Source organism: Aptenodytes patagonicus, chromosome 2 (assembly GCF_965638725.1).
Source record: "Aptenodytes patagonicus chromosome 2, bAptPat1.pri.cur, whole genome shotgun sequence".
NCBI lineage: Eukaryota > Metazoa > Chordata > Aves > Sphenisciformes > Spheniscidae > Aptenodytes > Aptenodytes patagonicus.
Genome location: NC_134950.1, coordinates 169,320,922 through 169,344,020, shown reverse-complemented (window position 1 = coordinate 169,344,020; position 23,099 = coordinate 169,320,922). Strand labels below are relative to the sequence as shown.

At 50.5% G+C, this 23,099-nt stretch overlaps 3 protein-coding genes across 4 annotated transcripts; 1 reads left to right on the top strand and 2 right to left on the bottom strand.

Moving 5' to 3' along the window:
* The first annotated feature begins 311 nt into the window (after positions 1-311).
* ARF1 (ARF GTPase 1) lies at positions 312-14,835 on the top strand. The gene is made up of 5 exons (XM_076332079.1): positions 312-427; positions 10,373-10,552; positions 11,248-11,358; positions 12,059-12,183; positions 13,257-14,835. The coding sequence occupies exons 2-5, from the start codon at positions 10,405-10,407 to the stop codon at positions 13,416-13,418; spliced, it is 546 nt and encodes a 181-aa protein (XP_076188194.1). The 5' UTR covers positions 312-427; positions 10,373-10,404; the 3' UTR covers positions 13,419-14,835.
* A 4,230-nt stretch (positions 14,836-19,065) lies between these two features.
* On the bottom strand, positions 19,066-21,752 carry C2H1orf35 (chromosome 2 C1orf35 homolog). Its single transcript, XM_076332077.1, has 8 exons — positions 21,641-21,752; positions 21,342-21,495; positions 21,210-21,255; positions 20,990-21,072; positions 20,741-20,813; positions 20,316-20,395; positions 19,991-20,131; positions 19,066-19,717 (listed from the first exon to the last, which is right to left on the bottom strand). The coding sequence occupies exons 1-8, from the start codon at positions 21,732-21,734 to the stop codon at positions 19,459-19,461; spliced, it is 930 nt and encodes a 309-aa protein (XP_076188192.1). The 5' UTR covers positions 21,735-21,752; the 3' UTR covers positions 19,066-19,458.
* Positions 21,753-22,480: 728 nt separating this feature from the next.
* MRPL55 (mitochondrial ribosomal protein L55) lies at positions 22,481-23,097 on the bottom strand. 2 transcript variants are annotated; one of them, XM_076332076.1, is made up of 3 exons: positions 23,039-23,097; positions 22,768-22,951; positions 22,481-22,685 (listed from the first exon to the last, which is right to left on the bottom strand). In XM_076332076.1, exons 1-3 carry the CDS (start codon positions 23,062-23,064, stop codon positions 22,542-22,544), a joined length of 354 nt encoding a protein of 117 aa, XP_076188191.1. In that variant the 5' UTR covers positions 23,065-23,097; the 3' UTR covers positions 22,481-22,541. The 2 variants fall into 2 exon arrangements, with proteins under 2 accessions (XP_076188191.1, XP_076188190.1); XM_076332075.1 differs by having other exon boundaries at positions 22,768-22,954; positions 23,039-23,079.
* Between the last annotated feature and the right edge of the window lie 2 nt (positions 23,098-23,099).

Here is a 23,099-nt window from a genome sequence, read left to right as displayed (position 1 = left end):
CCCACACGCTGCACATCGCCCCCCCCAGCCCCCCGGGGGGATGCAAGGCCCCCCACACGCTGCACGCTGCACATCGCCCCAGCGCGCGCCCCGCCCCGCGCCGCGTGCGCCGCATCCGGTCACGAGCCGGCTGGGGGGGGCGTGGCCAGAAAGTGGGCGCGGCCGGGCGGCGGGTCCCGCCCCCGCCCCTTTCCAGCGCCGCTGCTCCCTGCCGTAGCCCCGCCCATTCCCCGCTCGGCCCCGCCCCCTGCTGCCCTCCTCGGTTACCCGTGGTGCCGCGCGCGGGGCTGGCACTGACGTGGCCGCCGAGCGCCGCCATCTTGTGTGCCTGGGCGGAGAGCGGCCGAGAGGCGCGGGGGGGAGCCGGCTCCGAGCGGGACAGTCCGAGGACAGCCAGACCCACTGCCCGGGGCAGCAGCCGACGCCGGTGGGTTCGCCGACACGTTCCCCTTCCTCCCCTTCAGCCCTTTCTCCTCCTGCTCGCCGCCGCCGCCGCCTGGTTCCCCCGCCCACACCCTGCGGCCGCCGGGGGAGGCGGTGGCCCGCGGCCGGGTGTGAGGCGCCGCGGCCTTGGCGCTGAGGGGAGGGGGCGGCGGGCCCTGGGGGACCGGGCCCGGTCGCTTCTTTGCGACCTTCCTTCTCCCCCCGCCACCGCCCGCGCTCGGCGGCTGCCGGCGGGAGGAGGAAGCCGCGGCCAGGTCGCAGCGCAGGCCTTGGGGAGCGGCGGGCCTGGCTGGGGCGCTGCCTCATCTGCCCCTCCGCCTTTGGGGCTGGGTGGCTGGGCCGGGGGGAGGGGGGGTGCCGGCCCTTTCGTTTCCCCGCTGGGGAGGCGTGGGCACGGGCGGGAGGGGGCGACCGCTCCAACTCCCCGGCAGCTGCACAAGGCCCGGCCCCGCTCCCCCTACCGGAGGAATTAGACGGGATGCGGCGGGATGGGCTTCTCCTCCCTTCCCCAAACTCGCTCATTCCGGCCTCTGCCCCGCCCGTGAACGGGTCTGAGGAGAGAGGTATTTCCTCGTTTTTCTCTCCTCCCGAAAACCCTCATCGTAGCGGACCTCGGGGATCTGGTAGCCCGGTAGGGGAAACGAGGCTCGGATGAAACTCGTGGGAGAGAGGTTATTTTCCTGTAAGCCCTTGGCTGCTGAGTAGGGCTTTCTGCTGGGCTGAGGGGGTGACGGTAAGAAGTTGAGCTTTAGCCTGGAGCAAACTCTGTTTGCAATCCGTGGCTTGGGTTTGATGGTCTAGGAGATCAGTTTTGCTTGGCGTGGCAGCTCCCGGTGGGAGGTATGTTATGTTCTGTCTGAAAATACTGTATCTTGTCTCTCTGAGTAGTTAACATGATACTTTGGGCTGATAACCTTTGTCTGATAAAGTGACAGGCCAGCTATGCGAACTTTTTCACAGAGGAGTCCGTTTGCCCCGGCAGAGCACAACTAAAACTCGGCTGGGTCATAAAACTGCCTAAATGTTGTGTTTGACATTGACCTTGTTGCTTTGCTGCTAGGCTCTTGCCAAACCAAATTCCACAGGTTGATTAAAGTTGTATCCAGAGGTCTTGTTTTGAGATGTAGTTTTGTCAATAAATAGTTCCCATTTTATTTATATAATACTTCATTTTGCAAGTGGCAAGGCTTACAACACCTCTTTGCAGGATATTCTGTTAACTTATTTTTCAGGCAAAGCAATCGAATCAAAGTAAATTGTCCAAGGTCATTTGGCAATATCGTTATTACTATTTTTGCTACTGATTTGGAGCACTTCTGTAGGAAAAAGGAACTGTAGCTGAACTAGAGGATTGCTACTTGGCTTTTGTTCGTGGGTTTTATAATCAAATTGTCAGTATAAGTTCTCACAATCTTACAGATACAGAAGGGGATTCTCTGAAAGGAAAGTTTGCGAGGCTGATATGATGCCACTGACTTCCTCTGTTAAAAAAGCGTCTGCAGCGCTCGAGAACCCTGTTGGACTGCTTTCCCTGTTGTAGTAATTACATTGGGTGAAAGGGTGAGGAAACTCGCCTCACTTGAACCTCTTAAACTCAATTGCTTTGCCAAGTCTATTGATGCTTCTACCGTGGTAGAGCATCAGGAGTAAAAATGGCTGAAGCAGATGTCATCTCTGCTTGGAACAGCCTTTGCTGCTGCGATAGCCTGTGATATACATAATTGTTGCTGGACCACGTTAAAAGGCAAACACCTGAAGGTAAATCAGTCCCCGATAGTCTGAGGCATTTGCTGAATTGTTAAGATTGCCTAGTTGTGAAATACAGTTGGAATCTGAAAAAGGACTGGGCAGGAGTGGTGCATTTTTGCTCGGTGCATGTAGTTCCCTCTGTGTGTTAGTCATGCTGACCGAGTGGGGGGCAGGACTAGTCACAGCTTTTCAAGGCAAACAAAGTGTGTGTGGGAGTAGGGGGCTGGATTCTAGTCCTTAAAATTCACCAAATTGTGTTGTGCTCCAGTTAACACCTGTTTGAAAAGCTGCTTTAAACAGCATTTATACATCTCACTGAGGCACAAATATCAGATAAGCTATTGATTACGTTAATTGGTGGAAGAAGGAAAAGCTCACAAGCTGAGATTCCGGCTGAATTTGCAGTGGTGAAGTTTAAAGAACTACCTTTCTTTAAAAATAAAAGATCGCTTTAGAAATAAAAGCTGCTGAGATGTGTAAAGATGGGCTTTCAAGCAAGAATTTTTAGGGATTTCAACAGCCTTCGCGAGCATCTAGATTGCCTTACAGTGGATAAATTTGGTGAACATAAGTTAACTTTTTCTGAAAAGGAATAGTTCTGATTCTTTTTTTAGAAATCTCTTGAAAGTTTTGCTACTGGAATGCTGTAGAGCTTGTGTTAGAGCTATGACTGTCCTCGGCCATTATTCCCTTTCTTTAACTGATGAGTAAAGAAGTTTATAATCAGCTTCCTACTACAGCAGCTGTTTTTCTGTGTTATTCAGCATTTTTTTTTCTTTCTGCTTGTGAGTACCCAATTTTATTTCTTGTTTCTAACACATGCAAACATTGAAGGACTATGGTAGTACTTCTGCTGATGTTTCATTTCTAATAAAACTCTCATGTCTAATATAGCTCTTATTCATACGCTGATCTTGTACCGAACAACTAGCTGCGTAGGCTCTGCTTTTGGCATTTTCCCCAAACCAAAAGCCAATTTCATTACCAAAGCTCTCATGTGAGTTCTTGCCATTTCTACTATGAGTGTAAATGTTGACTTACTGCCCAGTTGCTGGGAATGAGTAACAGGATATTTGGCTTAAATTTTAAGATTTTGAACTTGTGAATAGTTCAGCCTCAAAAAACTGGGCGGTGCTTATCTGAAAAGAAATGCTTTGTAATAACCAGTTCTCACAGCAGTATATCCACCGTTTAACAGGTGAATACGAAGTCGCAGTCCAAACTAAGGTGTCACAGCTACATCAGTGGCACTGCTTTATTGCCTGAGCAGCCACAGGCAGTCCGCAGGGAGGTGATGGATGTGATTTATCTAAAAGCATGAACAGTGACTCCTTCTGTACTTTTCCACCTGTCAACCTATCCTTGAAATAAAATATTTTTCAGACCAGTTATGTTTTTCCTGTGTGTTGGTTTGCATGCTGTTGAGTTATGCATGGTAGTGTATAACTGCTGAAAATAGTTTGAGATTTTGCTGTGAAACAGAAGTAGCTTGCTCCCCCTGCTTGAAGGTGAGAATAAGGGAATAACTCTGATTTGGGTTTTGACTATCAAGTCAAACGACCTGCCCTTTTTGCTTGATACGGACTCTTTGTTTTTTATTCTGACTGGTATTTCAGGAGTGAGTTCTTGTGTCTGAGAAATAGGCATGACCCCAAAGGAAATTTTCCCTCTTTTGCCCTTGTTTTGATCTTGTAAGTGGAAATATTTTTCTGTTTTCCTGCCACTCTGAGCCCAGTGCTCTCAAGAGAATGTTACAGCATGTGGAAAAGGTGCTATCTGGGTAATGTGTGTAGACAGCAAGATGTTCAACCTACTTAAGTTAAATGAAGGTGCTGCATAAGGAGCAGCTCTGTGTTGTGTTTTCTTTCGCCTAGCTTCTCACTTGTGGTTGACTTGTCCTCCGTCTGCCTTGAACATGCCGTGTGCATCTGGGCGCTTTTTAGTTGGTCACTGCAAGCCTTTGGTGGCCAAATCCAACTGTGCCTCTTTAGATGCAAGTACAGTTATATATCTTTAACTTTCATTTCACATGCCGCTTCAATGCCAGCGCCTTTCCTCTAACCTCTCCTAAAAGACAAATAACAAGGTTGTGATCATTTAGGACAACTTTTCCACCTCATGCTTGGCAGAAGCACCTCCAATGTAAAGTGGGGAAAATTGTTGCAGTGGTAGGTTTTGATCTCCACAGTTAACACTCCCTTACTTTTAATGGGTACAACTATAAAGGAGTTGGGACTTACTATTAATGAAGAGCTCTGAGCAGAGGTGGCCTTTATTACAATGGTATTTAAGTCCAAGATAATCCCCTGGTGAAGAAAGAACCTGGCCTACTTGTTAGCTGCTCTTAAATTTTGTGTGGTCTATGCCTAGTGATGTTAGTATGGCCTAAAGTCTCAGGTAACTCAAATCAAAATTATTTAAGCTAAAGTCCAGTGTTAAGGCCCCAAAGTTAAAGGGCTTGAGTTGCTAAGTAGTCATCTTTCACTCAGGTTATCAGATGTGGAAGGCCAGTAGACAACTTCAAAAAATACTTGAATATATCTGTGCTGGAATAGCCGTGTATTGGGCCACCCTGGCTAGATATAAAGAAGTGTTTTGATCAAGAGTGTTTTCAAAATTTGCTGTAACAGAACACTTTAGTCTGTAAAGAAATTACTTCAAGTTCAAAAGAACGCAGCTGTACTTAACTGACTGTGCCTGCTGAGCGGTGGTGTGAAATACTGTGGCCCTAGATTAATCCTAAATTTTAGCAGTGTTCTATTCTTGTTGGATCACTTCTCACATTCTCTCTTAAATCACGCTTTATATTGTAAAGAACAAGCTGCCAAAAAAATTACTTGCCAGTTGTTACTGGTGTTACATGCAAGAACAGCTGTTGAACTTGAATTTTTTTTTAAAAAGCTTTCTCGCCTCTTGTTTACATACAGGTTTGGTGATCTTTTGTATGAATATTTTGCTTCTCTTGACAATTTAAAACTGTCTAGAATGCTGTAAAGTAGAAACAAGATACAGGCCAACTAGTGATAACTGACTGGATTTCAAGTCAATATTTCTGTTAAATAACAAATTGATCAATTTTTGTTCTGGTGACTGATACAACTAGTGTGTTAATACCAGGTTAGGAATTATGGGTTTGGGGTTTTTCTAATTGTATTAGAGGTGGAGTTAATGCTTAGGTCAATGTCAAGTAGACTTTCCTTTAAAAGGAGATGTGCTTTTTTGGTAGTAATTCAGTTGTCTTGCAAGCGCACCAGTTTTACTTGCCATAGGTGTCTAAGCAAAATAGAACAAGGTGCAGAAAGCTATTAGGAAAATGCTTTTTGGTAAACCTGCAACTGTTAGGGATTTTAGCTTGTGCTTTAGCATTAGTATTTTGACTGGTTATAACTGTGTAATGCAGTATGTCATTGGTAGTGGCACCATGTTTGTCTCTCCTTGAAACGGGCATTTAAAACAAGATATGAATGTCCTAGGGAGACGTAATAGTTCCCGGAGATAACAAATGCCCTCTGTATCTCGGAGTGCTGTGCAGAGAAGAGACAGAGAATTAAGCTTTTCTTGACTGATCTTCATCGTTGCTGGTATTTTTCGGCTATAGGGAACAGATTGCCAAAATGATTGTGCCCAGCAAGTTTGGTTATGCCACTTGAAAAGTTGTGAGCGTTATTTTTTCGCTGTGGGAGCCTTGTGTGGTAAGTGCTGGTACGTAGGAATGAAATAAATGTATCTCTGTACTGCAGGCATAATTTGACTAAATAACGCATATGGCATCCTCTATCTTAGCCTCTGATTTTGTCTGCTATGGTATGTTTAAAGAAATGGTGTAAACCTGAAGGAAACTGTGGCATTTGCCACAACTCCTGGCTCAGTGAAGTTTAATCTCTGTGGTCAAAAAGAACTTTTCCAGAGGTGCAAAATTAAGGTTATGCAGAGATTTCAAGATGTAGCTACGCTTTCTTTGATGTACTGCATACCCTTCTGGTCATACTTCTGTGGGATGGCATGTTAACTAACAGCTCATCCAAGAAGTTTGGAGGTCAAGAAGCGTATTTGACTTCTCAAGATGAGCAGCCTGAATGAAATGACATTTAACTGTACGTTAATGCATTTTAATATAAAATGCTGCAGAAGATTAAGTGGTGAATGGTCTTTGGCCTTGAGATATTCCTCAGAGCTCTTATTCTAACCACCTACAATTAATAAAAGCAAATTCTAGTTCTTACTCATGGGCCATATCGCTTTAACAGACACCAGGCTGCCTGCTATTGCAGACACTCATTCATTTTTAACTCATTACACTGAGCCTTTCTGAAAAAGGCTGCCTGTTCTCCTAATTGCTTATCTAAATGTATTGCTTACTAGAAAACAGGCTGCTGAGAATACCTTGTTTCCTGAAACAAAAACTGCAGTCTTATCCAGTGAACGTCTTTCTCGCTGTTTACCAATGGCACATTATGTCTTACCTGAACCTGCCTAACAGGTTTTTACTGCTGTGAGGATCTTGAGGTGGAATAGACTAGGTTAAGGTGTGCTTCAGGGCTTCGATGGGCAGGGAGAAACAAGAGTCGTACAGACAGTTCAGTTTTGGGGTGAGCTGGATTTGTTGAGGGGTGGTGAGTTTCCATTTCTGGAAGCTGAAGTCGCGCTGAGGGACTGTGCACACAACGCTCTGCAAAAATAGTCTGTGCTGTTTATTCAAATTGTTCCCTTTCATACACAAATCTTCCTACTTAGCCTCTTTTGACGATGTGCTGAAGTACTGCAAGCCGCTCGCAAGCCACGGTCTTTCACGTTTTCAGGCATTTTATTGAACTTGTGCTTCTAAAATTATCAGTGTAGCAATTGCTGACAACATTTGGGTTGAGGAAAAGAGAAAGTTAAGCTTCAGTATGGAATATAGGCAATGTATTGGCAAGTCTTGGTGCAGACTGCAAATGCTGAAGATGCCTGAAAAGTCGCGGGATTGCTTCATTAACCTAAAAGGGTCTTAAATTTCCTCGTGTTTTCAGACTGTGTATGTTAGTTCTCATGGTCCAACTAATGGGCTGAAACGAGAATTAAAGTAAGCAGATTCAGCTCTGAAGTACACTGGAAGTAATCGCGTGATCCCTCAGCTGAGTTGTATTAATGGGAAACAGCTCTAAACTGTCGTGGCAGTTTCTGCTGCGGTAGCGTCTACGCTGTTTGACAGCACAAATGGTCTAAAAAGCAGACACCCGATGGCTGGTCACAGTTGTGATGATGATTTGGTTGAGGATTTTAATGATACTGGGGAAGGAACTCGAGGTGCTTTTGCTTAGATAATAGAAAGTAATGAAATACTGGCAGGGACAGTGTAGGGAGAGGAGTGTAATGTGCAAAACCGTGGGAGTATGATTTCCTTTTCTGTGGCAATAGATGAACATGATTCTAGCTGCTGGTCCGGGGGTGGTCCTGCTGACGGTGAAGATGGAGATCCTCTCTTGTGCCCCAGCAGCATCCGACAAGTAACTGGTGGGACCCACAGCGGTTTGTGGGAGTTCTGTAGATGGGTTTCTCCTTGTATTTTTCTTTTAGACAGCAATGATTCCGCTGCTTTCTAGTCAACATCTAAACACGCTTGTCTTGCAGGGGTGGGCTGTAAACTACATTTCACTGCCTACAAAAATAAATGGGACTTTCTGCAATGTCACCTACCCTGAAGTACCAAATAAAGTTACAGGTGTGGTTTATATATTAGGAGTGTGGAAGAGAATAAGAAGGAAATGGAAACCAAGTACTTAAATGCATCTTAACTTCTTATTCTTCACAAAAAGTAAAAATAGGAAGGATGGGTGGTATAAAAGCAGCTTCAGTGGTGGAGGGCAGACTTGACCTGGAAATAGCTGCCAGGAAAACAAGGATCTAACGGGATTCACTACTGTTAGTGCCGAGTGTAAGTAACTTGTTCAGCAGACTGCGACTTCTCTGGGGTGTGAAAAGATGTGGATGTAAATGGATTTTGCTGTTACCTGATTAATGCCATTGACCCAAGCATTTAATAACCCGTTATGTTTTTAAACATGCAGAAACAAAAGAAATGCATTCTTTTGGAGGGCTTGTAAGGTTCTTTTGCTACAAAAGTTCTTACACTCATTTTGGAGGGTTACAAGAGCTCTGGTATTTTACCAGGTTACAGTTCAACCCTAACCATTGCTTTTCAGATGGAGCAGAAGATAGAGGGAGCGTGAGCAGGCAGACAAAGGAAAGCTTTACAGCCTCCCTCCCCTCCAGCCCAGTAAGAGCTGCTGTTGTGGGCTGGGGAGTGAGATTTCCTGCTGTGTGAGTGATTTGGACAAACAGGGACTCTAGCAAAACTGTTTTCTCTACTTCCTAATTAACTTTCCTGTTTATACAGCTTTTGTATATTCAAGTGGGAGTTGAATATTCATGGTCGTGCTTCAGAAATATGAAGGAAATGGTGGAATAATAGAACTTTTAAACCTTCCGTTTGGTTTTAATCCCCAGGCTGCCCTGTCTGGCTTATAGATGATCTTAGTTTTAAAGTTTCGATTGCACTGAGCTTCCATCATACAAAATAAATTAATCTTTGACTTGAGTTACTTCAGCAAGTTGAAGTGGTGATGTCATTCAGGAACTCTGGAGTGGACTCTGAACTTCACTGTGGAGCTGCTTGTGCTAAGACATGTGACTTAGTTAACCATCCCCAACTTTTGGGTTAAAAATTGTGTGCAGCAAAGCTTCCTGAGAAGGGCAGAACTGCGTAGACCTTTCTCAGTGCCGTGTGAGGAAGCCAGACTTCATACATCCCTAGCGTAGAGCTAAACAGAGCGGGACAAGATTTGTGTTCTGTGGTGCGCTTTTCAGTTCAAAGCTGCTTTAATTGTCTTAAATAGATATTCTGTAAAGTCTGTTTCCAGTGAGAATTCTGCTTCAAGCACACAGCTTCATCGTGAAATACAGAATAGCTTCAAGAGATGATTCAAACTTCATATCGCGCTTTAAATTGTGTGACTTGGTTTACAGGAAACCCCTCCTTTGAATGTTACACGTCTTGGCTGCGCGTGCTCCTGCTGTCTGAAGCTTGTGCTTTCAGTTGGGCTCAGTCTTTTCAAACTGACAGCTGAGAGCTTCTAGACAAAGCAGCAGTAGAGGTGTGAATCGTCACTGTCGCCGCTATCCTCATCTACACCCCACTGTAAAGCTTTCAGGCTGCTTTTTTTCATGTCTTACGTGAGCAGAGTAATAGTTCTCTTGGTGATTTCAAACTCGCTGTAAACTGCGTAGTAGTGAGTTTGGGAAGCGGGGGGGAAATCTGTGGAAAAAGGGAAGAAGTGGACAAGTTGTGGTGGGGTGGATCCCGTCCCAAGGGCACAGGGAGCGTCTGTGAGGGCTGGAGCAGTGAGGCAGTTTCCCCAGTTCCTAAACAGGAAGCTCCTGGCGATGTTAAATCGCTTCGGAGTGTCCAAGCAGAAGTGTTCGCAGTGAAGGAAGAAGCGTTCATTTCTAAGCCTGCCTCTTCTAATGTGGCTATAAATTTTCAGTAGTTAAGTTTTAGTAAATGTGGATTTGCTTCCTAGAGGAGGTCTCCGCTGTTAATGAAGGTAAAACACTGCTTTGTGTTCACGTTGCATTCACAGGCCGTTTCCTTGGGGTTTGAGAGGAAGGAAACTGTTTTGAGTAGGAGAGAGTCCAAGCTGTGTTCTGAGTTTCCTTTGCAAAAGAAGGACCGGCTATTGGTGCGCTAAGCAGCAAAGAGATGAGCACACATTTAAAACTTTTTTTTAACTGCAGGTCAATTAGAAAAAGTGTGTTTTATGGTGACGCTGTAGGCTGCAGATAAATTATCCCGTAACAATGGGGGACAAAGTCCCTGAAGTGGTCAGTTGCGTTGAAAGGAAACCGTGAATTTTGCAAACAAAAGTTTGAGAACAGCATTTAATACTAAAATCCCTGAAAGAATGTTTGAAAGATTTAAAGCACCCGGAACATGTCTTTTTATAAGGAGTAAGTTTTGGCGTATCTGTTCATCTCTGTGTTGCTTCAGTATGGGGAAGAATAATGTACAGTGGTGGCTGGGGGTATCTAAAGAATTCGTATTATGTGATACTTTTCTTTTTGGTGGTGGTGGTTGATTATGCCCTGCTCAGAACACAGCCCTTGGTAACTCATGAGTGATACTGTGATCTTTTTCCCCTAGACTTCACTGGCCAGTGAGAACGTATCTCAAGCATGGGAAATATTTTTGCTAACCTCTTCAAAGGCCTTTTTGGCAAAAAAGAAATGCGTATTCTAATGGTTGGTCTGGATGCTGCAGGAAAGACTACTATTTTGTACAAACTTAAACTCGGTGAAATAGTAACTACTATTCCTACTATAGGTAAGATTTTTACATTTCTATAACTGCTTGCTTTGAGATTTGAGTCTTATTGTTTGTAGTATCTTATCTCAGCTGCCACTCTGTTGATTTAAGCAACTTAGTGCTGTGCCCTGACTTGACTGTCAGAACAAACACTTGCTAAATCCATGGTATGGAGATGGCACAGCCAAATTTTCCGGCATGGGAGGAGACTACATGACTGTTTTTCACTCCATTCCCTCTCTTTAAGTCATTTGTGGAACAACCCTTTATGGGCCACAGAAGGGCAGTCTGCCCTCCTAAGCGTGTTGTGGCATCAAGTAGATTAGACCAAGAAGCAGAGGGTGACACCTCTTTTTTGGAGGGTGACTGTGAGAACTGTGTGATCAGAGACATACCTTATTTGCAGTCCTTAAAGCCCAGGGTGTTCTGATGCAACATAGTTTGCTCTGCATTTTGTAGCTGCTCAGGTAGTGATTACAGCTGCTGTTCATTAGTTTGATTGCAGAGGGGGTGGTGGTGGGAGCAGGAGTTCCAGAGGACCCATGTTTGTCTGCTTTGAGGGCTTCACTGCAGGATTCTGCTTATTTAAAGTACGTTTAAATTTTAAGATAAATTTTTTTTAGTGATGACATTCTGAGTGTGACTTGGTAAATACAGTAGGTCCAGGGCCAACTGTGTTTTAACTGAGATTTTTGCCACAATTTCTATTTTAGGTTTCAATGTGGAAACAGTAGAATACAAGAACATTAGCTTCACGGTCTGGGATGTAGGCGGTCAGGATAAGATCAGACCACTCTGGCGTCATTATTTCCAGAACACACAAGGTAAGTCCAAATGCTTAAATCGCAGGTTTCCAGAATCTAAAAGGTTTTTTTTTAATGCCCTTACTAAGATAATTTTGCAAGTTTCTTCGGGGGGAATGGAAATATTTATTATTATAAATGGGTGTGTTTGTGTGCTGCTCTGGCTCTTCTGTTAAGCTAGTGCAGGTTCAAAGAGGGATGGGAAGAAATCTAGAAACCAGTCTTCCTTGTCCATCTGACTCAGAGTGAGTTGAGAGTTGTGCTTTTCTTCTGTAAGCGTCACAGCTCTCTGCCTTCGCTTCAAAGCAGAGTTTTTGCTGCAAGCTCTTAACAGCCCCATGAACTGAGAGTTTGTCACTTCTTCCACTACTGCGCCTTTATGATGTGTGTGCATGTGAGTCCTGTCACAGGATTTCAAGAGTTGCTGCTCACTGGTAAATATCAAGTGGTTATGTAGATGAAGCGCACAAGTTCCAAAAACGCAAATGCAAGGTAACACTTGCTTTCACCAGCTTTCGGCAGCAAGAACAGACTTTCTCTCAGACATGAGGTTACAGTAATAAGAAAACTGTATTTTTCTGAGATTATATATATATATATATACACACTGAATTGTTTTGCATTATTTTCTCTTCAAAGCTGAGTTCTGACCTCCAGAAGTATTTATCATTTGTAAATAACTTCTGGTGTATGCTTATTCTGATTGTTTGCTTATTTCTAGGTCTGATTTTTGTGGTTGACAGTAATGACAGAGAACGGGTGAATGAGGCCAGAGAAGAGCTTATGAGAATGTTGGCAGAAGATGAGCTTAGAGATGCTGTTTTATTAGTGTTTGCTAACAAACAGGTAGGCCCAAGAAAGGTGTCTTTCTGTAAGAACTCTTGAAAACGTACAACATAACTTGTGAGTGCTAGATCTTGAACTTGACGTTCACGTTTTCAGTGTAATAATAGATAAGCTCTCGGTAAATGTCCATTCAGTTTTGTTGAAGACGACAAACCCATAGACTAAACTACCCTGTTCTCCTAAGAAAGGAGCATCCTTCTAAACAGTCTTGGCCAATAGAAATTCTTGTATTTTCAGTTTTAGGGAACGATTCTACCAGTTTGATTTTTAAGGTTGGCTTGGCTCAAGTATAGCACTTGCCCAAGCTTCCTTCTAACAGAGAGGAAGGCCAGAATGCCAGAACCTCCCCGAATTCTTCAGCTGGGGTGTTTGAGGGCGCTGCTGGTGTTGGTGGAAGCACTGGGCTGACTTCTAACGTACCTGTGTTGACCTGTGAGCTGTACTCTTCCAGGCCACAAAGCAAGCTGAGAGTTCTGCCTTGCTTGTAAAGGCCTCGATAGCCTAAACTGAAATGTTGAGGGTCTTAAATATGACTAGTAAACTCACCGAAGGAGTAACATCCTGCTTCATTGATTGCACAGGCTCAGTTGTGAAGGGTAAAGAAGCCATAAGTCTTGTCTAGGAGCGGGAAAGGTGGACTATAAACAGAAGCAGTACTAAGCCGACTGCTACTTTGTGATAAAAGTTGATCTTAAACCATAACTGCAGTCGCAGAAAATATTTCCTGAGTGGAGAGTGAATGCAAGAGCCCTTGAATTGTAAGCAGGTTTGGGTTGACACTCAGGAGCTTGATGACTTGCTCCAAACGTCAGATGTCTCGCTTCTGTTTTCTGAAGAGAAATATTCCATAATATGTGCTTTTGATCGTGGTGTTAAACCTTTGAGACTTTTCTCAGTATAGGGGGAATAGCTTGAATATAGAAGTAATCCACTGAGTTTTTCTGAAAGAGAAGCTCCAAGAGCTCTCAACTTGCTTTTAATGGCTTTAAAGCTGATGATCAAAAACGGTTTAGGGAGGCGGGCGCTTCTTCTCAGCGAGCAGGGGAGAAAATGACTCTTCTTCCTTCCCTCAGGACCTGCCAAATGCGATGAATGCAGCAGAAATCACAGACAAACTTGGACTGCATTCTCTTCGTCACAGGAACTGGTATATCCAGGCAACCTGTGCCACTAGTGGAGACGGTCTCTATGAAGGACTGGACTGGTTGTCCAATCAGCTCCGAAACCAGAAATGAAACCATAAACCTTCCTCTTCCCTCTTTTTCCACCCCTCCCTCCTATTTCCTCCTATTCGCCCTTCGCTTTACTCTAATGTGGCAAACTGTGCTACTTTGTGGTATTGAGTGCCGGAAGCTGTTTTCATTTCTTTTGTCACAGTATATATTGCATCATGCTGTAAATGTGGCAAATACAAGCCTGAAAACAGTTAGGTTTCTTATTTAATGTAAATAGTTTTTGTTTCCAATGAGGCAGTTTCTGGTACTCCTATGCAATATTACTCAGCTTTTTTATTGTAAAGAATCAACTCACTGTTTAGTACTTGGAAGGGATTTAAGTGGGTTAACATAAGGGTTGCCAGTGGTCCTTGTGCAGTAGAGCTGAATACTATCTCGGCTGGGTTGTGAGATCTGTGAGATCCATTTTGGTGGTTGGTTTTTAACCTGAATTCTGTATTTTTTTAAATAGTCAAGGAAAAGTAAAAACACTTCAACATACAAACGTTTGACATAGCTTCTGCTGTTCTAGCTCTAATGTGGTGACTCTTGATTCTTTTGGAATGGTGAAGCAACGATCGACACCCAACTAGCTTCATCTGGTTAAAGAACAGATCATAACTAATAGATCTCTGGCTCTTTCTGTAGCTCGTAGTATGTGCTCATATTTGTTCATATTCGTTAAAAGGATTGTCGGACCTGGTTTAGATGAGCTCGCAGACTCGCGCTAAACTTCTGACTCTTGGTTCAGGTGAGATTTATCGCTTCCATTGAACTTGAATAGTTTCCAGAAGCCACCTTTTTATCCTGTCATATTTGTCAAAAGTGTTTTGTACTTTTCTTGCGTGTAAACCACTCCAGAAGGCAAACCTTTCCACAGAAAGCACAGCCTATACTAGTCCTAAGCTCTATAGGCAGAAAGTACTGTACTTAACGTAAGAATTGCCATGAAAAACACCGAACATCTATGTATAGCGTCTAGGAAAAAAAAAAGCATGAGAGTTTGGAGAGTCATTCCACTCTAGAAGTATTCAATCCCATTTTGGAACAATCCCATATCTGTATATGTGTGAAAACCCTTGGCATCCCTCATACTGCAAGGTTCAGATTTGCCATCAGAAAAAAAAAGACCTCTTTACTTTTCTTTTGTATTTTGATAAACACTGAAGAAGCTGGAGCTGTTAAACTTTAACTTGAGGAACTATCAGAACTGGTTTATTTAGTGTTGTGGAAACCTTTATTGCTTTCAATACACAATTAGTAATCGACTGTTTTGTATACTTGTTTTCAGTTTTCATTTTGTCAAACAAGCACTGTAATTAAAGCTATTAGAATAAAATCTCTTAACTATTTCATGTTTTATGCCTTGCTGTTCATTTGATCATCTTGGCAGAATCATAATGAAATACTTGTTGAATAAAAAGTTTCATGAAACTTGCACTGGTATCATGTTGTTTTGTATCATCTTTGCATTAATCTAGCACAAATCCCGCCAGCGTATTGCCACGTCACAATTTGGATGAAACTTTCAGCACACCTCCCGTATTTTCCGAATAACCTATCATTCCTAGTTGGACTCCTGCGGGTGAAGAGGTGGGCAGCAGTTCTTTTGGTCCTGTTGGCTTCTGCTGGATTCCCTTCATTGCCTCAAGGGCATCTGTTGAGCTTCTTGAGCAGTCCCACCGCTTCCCACAACAGATTGTTCTTCCTGCTGATCCCACTTAGTAATAGGGTCTGTGAATTAGCAGTTTGGGGCGGGGGGGGACGACGAAGTCTGCCTTCCTAAACAGCGTGTTGCGTTTTTCCATTCTGCAGTCCCCTCTGGACCTGGGGGAGAGCTCCTCCCAGCTGATCATCCTGCCTTCCCCCGTCAGCTACAGCTTCTCATCGCTGATGGTCACGCTCGGGCTGCCGGCCAGCTGCTGGCTCTCTTCCAGGCCAGAGTTGCAGCAGATTCCCCGTTACGGAGGCTGGAAAACTGCAAGATGAAAGGAATATTGTGCAGGTTAGAGAGCAACCTCGCAGGTGGGGAAACCTGGGGCTTTGGATGGGTGTCGGAGGGGACCGCAGCTGTGCCAGGAGGAGACAGGAGCGCTGCTCTCGCTGAGGCTGTTGACCTGGCATCTGCCTTCTCGGTCAAGCGAGAGCTGGCGTTTTGGATGATCTGGTCTCTTTTCAACGCTTCCCTTCACTCCCCAGGTTTTGTTTCTTCTCCGAATCCTTCAAGCAGCACAGCAGCTGCTTAACGTATGTGCACAGACCAGCCCTAATCCTGAGCACAGCTTTATGCCAGGACTGTCCTCTCTTGTGCAGAGGCTTGTCGAGTGAAATGGGTGTCTTCTCTGCCCTGTCTTCAGCTGGGGGAGCTGCCGGGTTTACTCAGGTTTCCCAGCAAGGGCTGCCCGAGCCCCGTGTCTGTTCCTTGCACTTGTCTCGGTAGTAAAAGGTAAACAGTATTAGGCAAACAGTGACGAAGGATTACAAAACTCCTGTAAGTCAGGTTATTCTTTCGAAGCTGTTCATCTCGCCTTGAATTTCAAGCTCTGAATCAGGATCTTTGCGTGCCTGATAGGGCAGGGTATCTTTATTCCTGTTCTGGGAGGGAATTGAACTTGAAGGGCCAGCTCTCCTGCTGGCGTCACTATTGCTGAAATAAGCAGAACCCCCCACTCCTCTCTCGTCCCCCATCCCTAAAAAGGTGGTGACCTGCTGTGACACAGCACCCCGACCCCGCCAGCAGCGGAGAGGCTCCTCTGAAGCGGTGGTTTTCACCCGAGGCGTGTTGGCACAGCGGCCACGCGGTGTCCAGTCTGCCCCGGCCACGCTGCAAATCCTGCTCCTCTACGCGCAGGTTTTGCTGCTGGCCGGGGCTGGAAGGAGGAAGAGATGGGGAATGTGCTGATGTTATCTGAGATCAGCGAGCTGTGGGAGTCCTGCCATCTGCTCAGGGCAGCAACAGGCTTTGCTCTGTGCAAATTCCCCTGGGGATTTTAGCCACCCGTCCGGCCAGGCAGGAGGTGGCTCACGCCCCGGAGCAACGGGGCGAGCACGAAAGGCTGGCTCCCGTTGACGGGGCCAAATGCCGCAGCTGGTGTGGTTCCTCCCCAGTCCGCCCAGGAACGGCGCAACAGCTCGGCAGGGAGGTAGATGGGGTGTGCGGCCCTGGGGGTGGGGACGGGGCAGGGCTCCTTCACCCCCACTCACCCTCGTTTTTTTATCTTGTCCGTATTTCTCAAGCTATTTTGCTCGGATCTCAGTTTTGAGTGCGAAATAGGCACAGGCGCCTCCTTCAGACGGTGCAAGGGGTAAGAGCTGCTGCCCCATTCCTCCGTGTGGGGTCAAAAGTGGGGACTGCAGGAGGGGATGCAGCCTGGCTGCAGCCCTGGGCGATGCGAGCCACCGTGGGGGCTTCTCTCTGACCCTCCACGTGCTCCCCCTGGCTCATTCATGAGTTGGGGGGGGACATGGATGGACGGACCCAGAGCCCTCCCTGTCTCCCTGCTCTGTCCGTCCCGTTTCCTTGGCGTGGGTAAAGCTCCCGCAGTCCCATGAATGGTTTAACGGGGCTTGTGAAAAGCAACAGGCGGGGGTAAAGCCTTCAAAGGGGTGAGAGCGGGAGAGGCTGAGCTGTGAAACACCTGGCTGCGGGGTCCGGGGAGGCATCGGCTCATGGCACGAACTGCAGCAGCCGGCGGTAAACGGGGGCCAGTTCTCCGTGGGCGCTGGAGCAGAGAGCGAGAGGTGCGACCTCCCTGGGAGGCAGGAGAAAGCTGGGGAGAGGGAGCTCTCCAAGCCAGGCTGAACTACGCCGGGGTGGCCGTGCCACAGCCCCTCCGGCATCGGGCTGGGCGGATCAACACCCTCCGGCACCGGCTGTCCCCGGCTGGGACACATGCTCAGAGCTGCGGGTGCGAATCACCCCGGCAGAGCCCGGCTCTGCCGGCACCGTCCATCCCACCTGCTTGGGAGATGAAGGCAGCGGGGAAGCGGGAGCCCGCAGAGGGAGCGTGACCGAGAGCTGGATGCTGGGATTTGCGCGGGCTCTGGGTTTTTCCTCTGCCCATCGTGGTGTTTCGGAACTACTCCCGTAGTTCCCTTTTCAGCCTGGAGCTCCCGGCGCCGAGTTCCCATTAAGCACGGCCCTGCTCCGCCGTCCCCACCGCTGCCCTGCGCTGGGACGCTCCCAGCAGGCACCAGTTGCTGCCCGGACCCCAAAAATCCCCGGGAGGGTGACCCCGCCTTCGGCGGGCCCAGGCTGGTGAGCACCGGCAGGGTCAGAGCCTCCAGCCAGGGAACGCGTGGGCTCAGGGCTACCCCACTTGCACCACGTGGGTTGCACGTGGGCAGCCGCGCGGTGGGTCCCTGGGCTGGATCTGGGGCTGCAGCCGCTCAGACCAAGAGGAATAGCCCCGTGACCCTGCCGAGAGGTTGTCAAACCCCCCAAAAAAGCATTTTGGGGGGGGGGGGGTCACTGAGGCTTGCAACTGCTCTGCAGCATCTCCCGCTGCCCGCGTCGGCGGGCATAAGCACGTGCTCGCAGCCAAGGAGGGGAGCGGGACAGAGGGGCTTTATTTCAGCTCATCGCCCCGATCCCGCTCTGTGTGCGTGTCCCCCCCCCTGCCCCGTGATGAATGCTGCCCTTGTTCCACACCGGGCGCGCCTGGTCCCACGCCGCACCCGCAGCGCTGCTCCGCACCCCCCCCCCCCCGTCCCTCCTGCCCGGCTGCAGGCAGGGTGACGGCAGGGCCGCCGAGATAACAGAACCCACCCCCTGCCCCAACGCTGCCAAAGTGCAAACCGAGGCCGGTCGCCAGCCCCGGGGCTTTTGTCTGCCAAGACACACAAAACTGCCCTGTCTTAAGCGGGAGAAATTGCATCGTTAATTACACAAACGAGGCCCTTGTGCTTGGCACAGCCACTCCGGCAGCCGGCGATGCTCGGGACGATCCCTCTCCGTTCGGATCAATATTTCTATTTATTGGATGTAAATTCCCAGCCCCCACCCCCCTTACTTCTTGGTGTGCCAAGCACATAAATACTCGTATTTATTTACGTTGTGAGGTTTAAAATCCTGGACGGGATGGGAGCTCGCCGCTCCCTGCCCCGCTGCGGGGTGGACACGGCCAGGGCAAAACGTCTGCGGGAGACGCCCCAGCCCCATCCATCTTCTCCCCGTCAGCCGAGGAATTACTTCAGAGGTTCTCCTTGCAGCCCTTAATTAGGGCAGTTTCCTTTTTTTTTTTTTTTTTTTTAATCCAAAAAGGCCGTTTCTCAACCAAAAGGAACATCCGCCACCCCCCCAAACTTGGACCAGGAAAGCGCTCCTCCCCAGGGGATGGGCTGCTCCGTCCCCACGCAGGGGACACGGACGCGGGGGGACGCTGCCCGGGCACCCCGTGGCGTGGACGTCCCTGTGGTGAGCTGTGCTGCCCCCCCGTCACCCATCGCCCCCCCCGCGGGGAGCAGAGGTGGCCCCGTGGGGAGCCCCCCCAGCCCGGCTACCGTAAAGCCGGCGGGTCCAAGATGCAAAACCCTCCCGGCAGCGCGCGAGCCCCGGGTTTTACTTTGCAGCCGATGAACTTAAGGGAGGGTTTGAGGAAAGAAACTCTCTTCCAGCCGCTTCGCTGGCAGTTAACGCGAGGGCATTGAAAGAAGGTATTAAAAAACATAATAACGACTGCATCCGAAGTCTCTTTACACAGACACGAGGCGTCCGCGGCGTTCCCAGCATCGCAGCCGGCGCCCACCCCACGGCATCCTCCGTGCTAAATCCCGCCTGGCCGGACGGAGCCAGGGAGCGAGGAGAAGGGCGCCCGCTGCCCCCCTCCGCGGCTGGGATCGACGGCGGGGGGGGGGGGGGGGGGGGGGAAGCTGCCGGTGCTGCCCCAGGTTGAAGGCGGGAGCTGCGGGCAGGGAAGGGGCAGCTGGCATCGCAAAACATAACGCCCTTTGCCAGACCCGGCCCCGGCAACCGCAGAGCTACGGCTTTTTTTTAAATTTAATAACCTTAAAAAATATATAGCCTATGTGAGATCCCCTTGGAAAAACCCCAGGCTCCCTCTCAGTCATCCGAATCGGTGGCGTGGCGTTGCCTGACCCCACGGGACGGGGGAGACCTGCTCCTGCTCCTCTTCCTCCCCTTGCGCCTCGGGGACGGGTGCCGACCGCGGCCGTCCCTGCTCCGGCTCCGCCGACGGGCGGGAGGGCGCGAGGGGCTCCCGCCCGAATCCCGGCTGCTGGCAGAGGAATCCGTGTCGTGCCGACGCCGGTCGCCGTGCCTCGCCGTCTCGGGGCGCTGCTGGGTTTTCCTTCGGTGGTGCCTACGGGGGGATGGAGGGGGAGGTGAGATCGGGGACACCACCGAGCCCATTTTGGGGACGAAAAAGGGATTTTTGGAAAGCCAGGAGATGCCGATGGGGCATCCTGATGCCGGCTACAACCTTGTGGCTCTCCTAAAGCCGCCATCCCGTTTTCCAGCGACGATGCCCCGCGAGCCCTGGCCGTGGGGAGGGGGACCGGGACCGGGGGGTCCCCCCCCGGTCCCGGTCCCCCTCCCCACGGCCAGGGCTCAGCCTTCTTCCCAACCCAGCTACCTCTCATCCCGATCCGGAGAAGAATCGGAAGACGACGGAGCAGCGTCCCTCCTGTGACGCTTGTCCTTCTTCTTCTCCTTCTTGTGCTTCCTCTTTTTCTTCTTCTTTTTCTCCTTTTTGGATTTCTTGCCACCCTCCGGTCTGCGGGGAAGAGATCGAACGGAGGGGTTTTTTTTTGGGGGGGGGGCGCGATTCAGGCAGACGCCGAACAAGCCCGATGCCAAACGGAGCCAGAGAAGCGTTTCGCAAAATACCATTCCCCCCCCCCCAAAAAAAAGGCCATTTCTGGTGGTTTCCCACCAAAAGCGGTGGTCCCCATCCTCACCGTTTCTCCTCCGCCTTCTCCTCCTTCTCCGGCTTCTTCTTGGAGCCGGAGGTCTCGGGGCTGCTGGAGACTTTCTGGTGCTAGGACGTGAAGAGGGGAGGGGGGAATACGGAGCGAGCCTGTGAGCTCGTAGCTTTGAATGACACGAAAAAAAGGGACTTTCTCCCTTCGAAAATTAAATTAAATTTGGAAAAAAAAAAATTAAAATACCCGCAAGAGCTGCTTCCAAATTAAAACCCCGCCGATTAGCGCTGTGCAGAGGGGACACGGGGAGCTCTTGCAGGTCTCTGCGCTACAACCACCGGCTTTGCTTTTAAATAAAATATCCCGAGCGCGGGGTCGGGCTTTTTGCCTTTTTCGTGTCTTTTTTTTTTTCTTTTTTTTTTTTTTAAAACCTCGTGGGGAAAACGCGACCCGCGCCGTACCGTGAAGACGGAGAGCCCCATCTTGGCCGCCTCCTTGTCCTCCTTGGAGAGCATCACCCGGCCGGCGCTGCCGCTGGGGAGAGACGTCGCCGCGGCGAGTCACGAAATGAAAATCGAAACAAAAAAACCCCACCGAAAACAGCAGAAAAATGGCAAAATAAGATTAAATAAATTTAAAAAAAAAAAAAAAAACAAAACTATTTGCCCTGAAACGGGGCGTTTCGGTGCGGGACTCCCCGCGCCCCGTACCTGGAGCTGCCCAAGCCCACCACCCGGTCCACGTCCTTCTCGTCCCGCTCGGCGCCGTCCCGCTTGCACACCTCGGCCAGGTCCTGGGGGGGGGGGGGGGAAGCATCCTGCGTGTGTGTGTGTGTGTGTGTCCCCCGAAAAAACAGAGGGGTCACACCCACCCACCCACCGCCTCTGCACGGGGCGATGCTGGGGGGACGCGTGGTGCCCCCCGTTTTACCTCCTTGCTGAGACCGGCGGGCTGCCTCTTCACGTTCTTGTAGCCCCTACGAAAACAAAAGGGGGTGATGTGGGGGGGCGATGCCTTGCACCCCCTTTTTTTTTTTTGGGGGGGGGGGGGGGGTAGGCTCACAGGGCTGCCATCATGGCCTCCTGCTCGGCCAGGCGGACGGCGGCCAGCTCTTCCTCGCGGGACAGCGGGGGGGCCGTCTCCTTCTTGCCCTTGGCGTACCAGGTCAGGTCCTTCCCCTTCTGCCACCGGCCCACCGGTGCCATCAGGGAGTTCCCTGTGGGGAGCGAGACACCCGCATCCCCCCCCCCCCCCCAAAAAAAAAAGTCATCGCACCCAAAAACCTCCATCCGCACCCCAAAACCGCGTCAGGGGGACCGGGAGGATGGGGATGGGGGGGTTCGGCCAAGGTCAGCCCTTACCCAGGTAGTTTTCACGCTGTTTGTCCGTCTTGACGTCCTCCCAGCTGAACTGGTCCTGGCCCCCCCGGACCCCCCCTCGGGATGAGCCGAACATGGTGCCGGGGCCCCAGGGCGGTGTCGCGGGCAGGGGCGGGGGGGGGGGGGAGCTGGTAACCTGCAAGGGGATCAGCCCCGGGTTTGGCGCCCCCCCCCCGCCCCGCTCCACCCTTGGGGGGGGGGGGGGGGGCGGCAAATGTGCCCCCCTCCCCCCCCCCCCCCCGTGGGGTAACCGAAGGCCCGGAGATGTGACACAGCCTGGAACGGGGGGGGGGGGAATTGCACAACCCAGAGGCGGGGGGGGGGTGCACGGCCTGGGGGGGGGTGGGGGGGGAACGGGGACGGGACGGGGACCGCACAGCCTAGGGGGGCATTGAACGGCCCGGGGGGGGGGGGGGGTTTGTACGGCCCGGGGGTGTGTGAACGCACGCCCGGGGGGGTCGCTGCACGCCCAGGAGCTGCACACAAGGCACCGCGGGGGGGGGGGGGGGGGCGGCTGCAAACCGCGGGGCCACACACGCTCCCCCCTCCCCGGCTCCCCCCCCCCCCCCCCCCCAGCACGCACCTCGCGCGCCGCTCCCGGCCGCGGGGCCCGCGCGCCCTCCCACCCCGCCCCGGCCGCTACCACCGCGCTCACCGGTGGGGGGGGGTGAGTGGAAGGGGGTGTCTGCGAGGCGGGCGATACCACCGCGCCGCCGAGCGGTGGGGGGGAGCGGGGGAGCCGCGGAGCTGCCGGCGGCGCCACCCCGGTCACGAACCGAGGCCAAAAAAAATAAAATAAAACAAAACCAACCCAAAACCGGCACCAGGACGGCTCCTCTCCGGCCTTTTTTATTTTTTATTTAGATTTTATTTCAGAGCCTCGCTACTTCTTCCAGAACCGCTTGTAGGCGCCCAGGTCGATGCCCTCGAAGGTCTCCTCCGTCTCGGCCTTCGGCCTGCCGGGGAACTGCCTCCGCAGCCGGGCCCTGCGCTCGGCCTCGGGCAGCGTGCTGCTGTCCAGGGGCAGCTGAGGGGGACGGCGTGAAGCCCTCCGGGGCCTCGCCTCGTCCCCGTCCCCCCCCCCCATCCCCGCCCGCCTCCCGCCTTACCATGAGGATCCTCCTCGGCTCTCTGTAGCGCAGGCGGACGGTGGAGCCGTCGGTCTTGACCAGGAGGACGGGGTAGAGCCGGCCGTAGAGCTGCCGGTGGAGGTGGGAGACGGAGGCGCGGTTGGAGTTGCTGCGGCTGGAGGCGGCGAGCGGCGGCCCGGGGACGGCGCGGAGGCGCAGGGCGCTGCTGGGAAGGCGGAGGGGACCCCACGGTCGGCCGCGGCGGAGGACGCGAACCCCCCGCCCCGAAGCCCAGCCCCGCCGTGCTCACCGCAGCGCCCGGCCGGCGGCCGCCATCCCGGTCCAGGCGAGGCGAGGCCGGATCCTCCGCG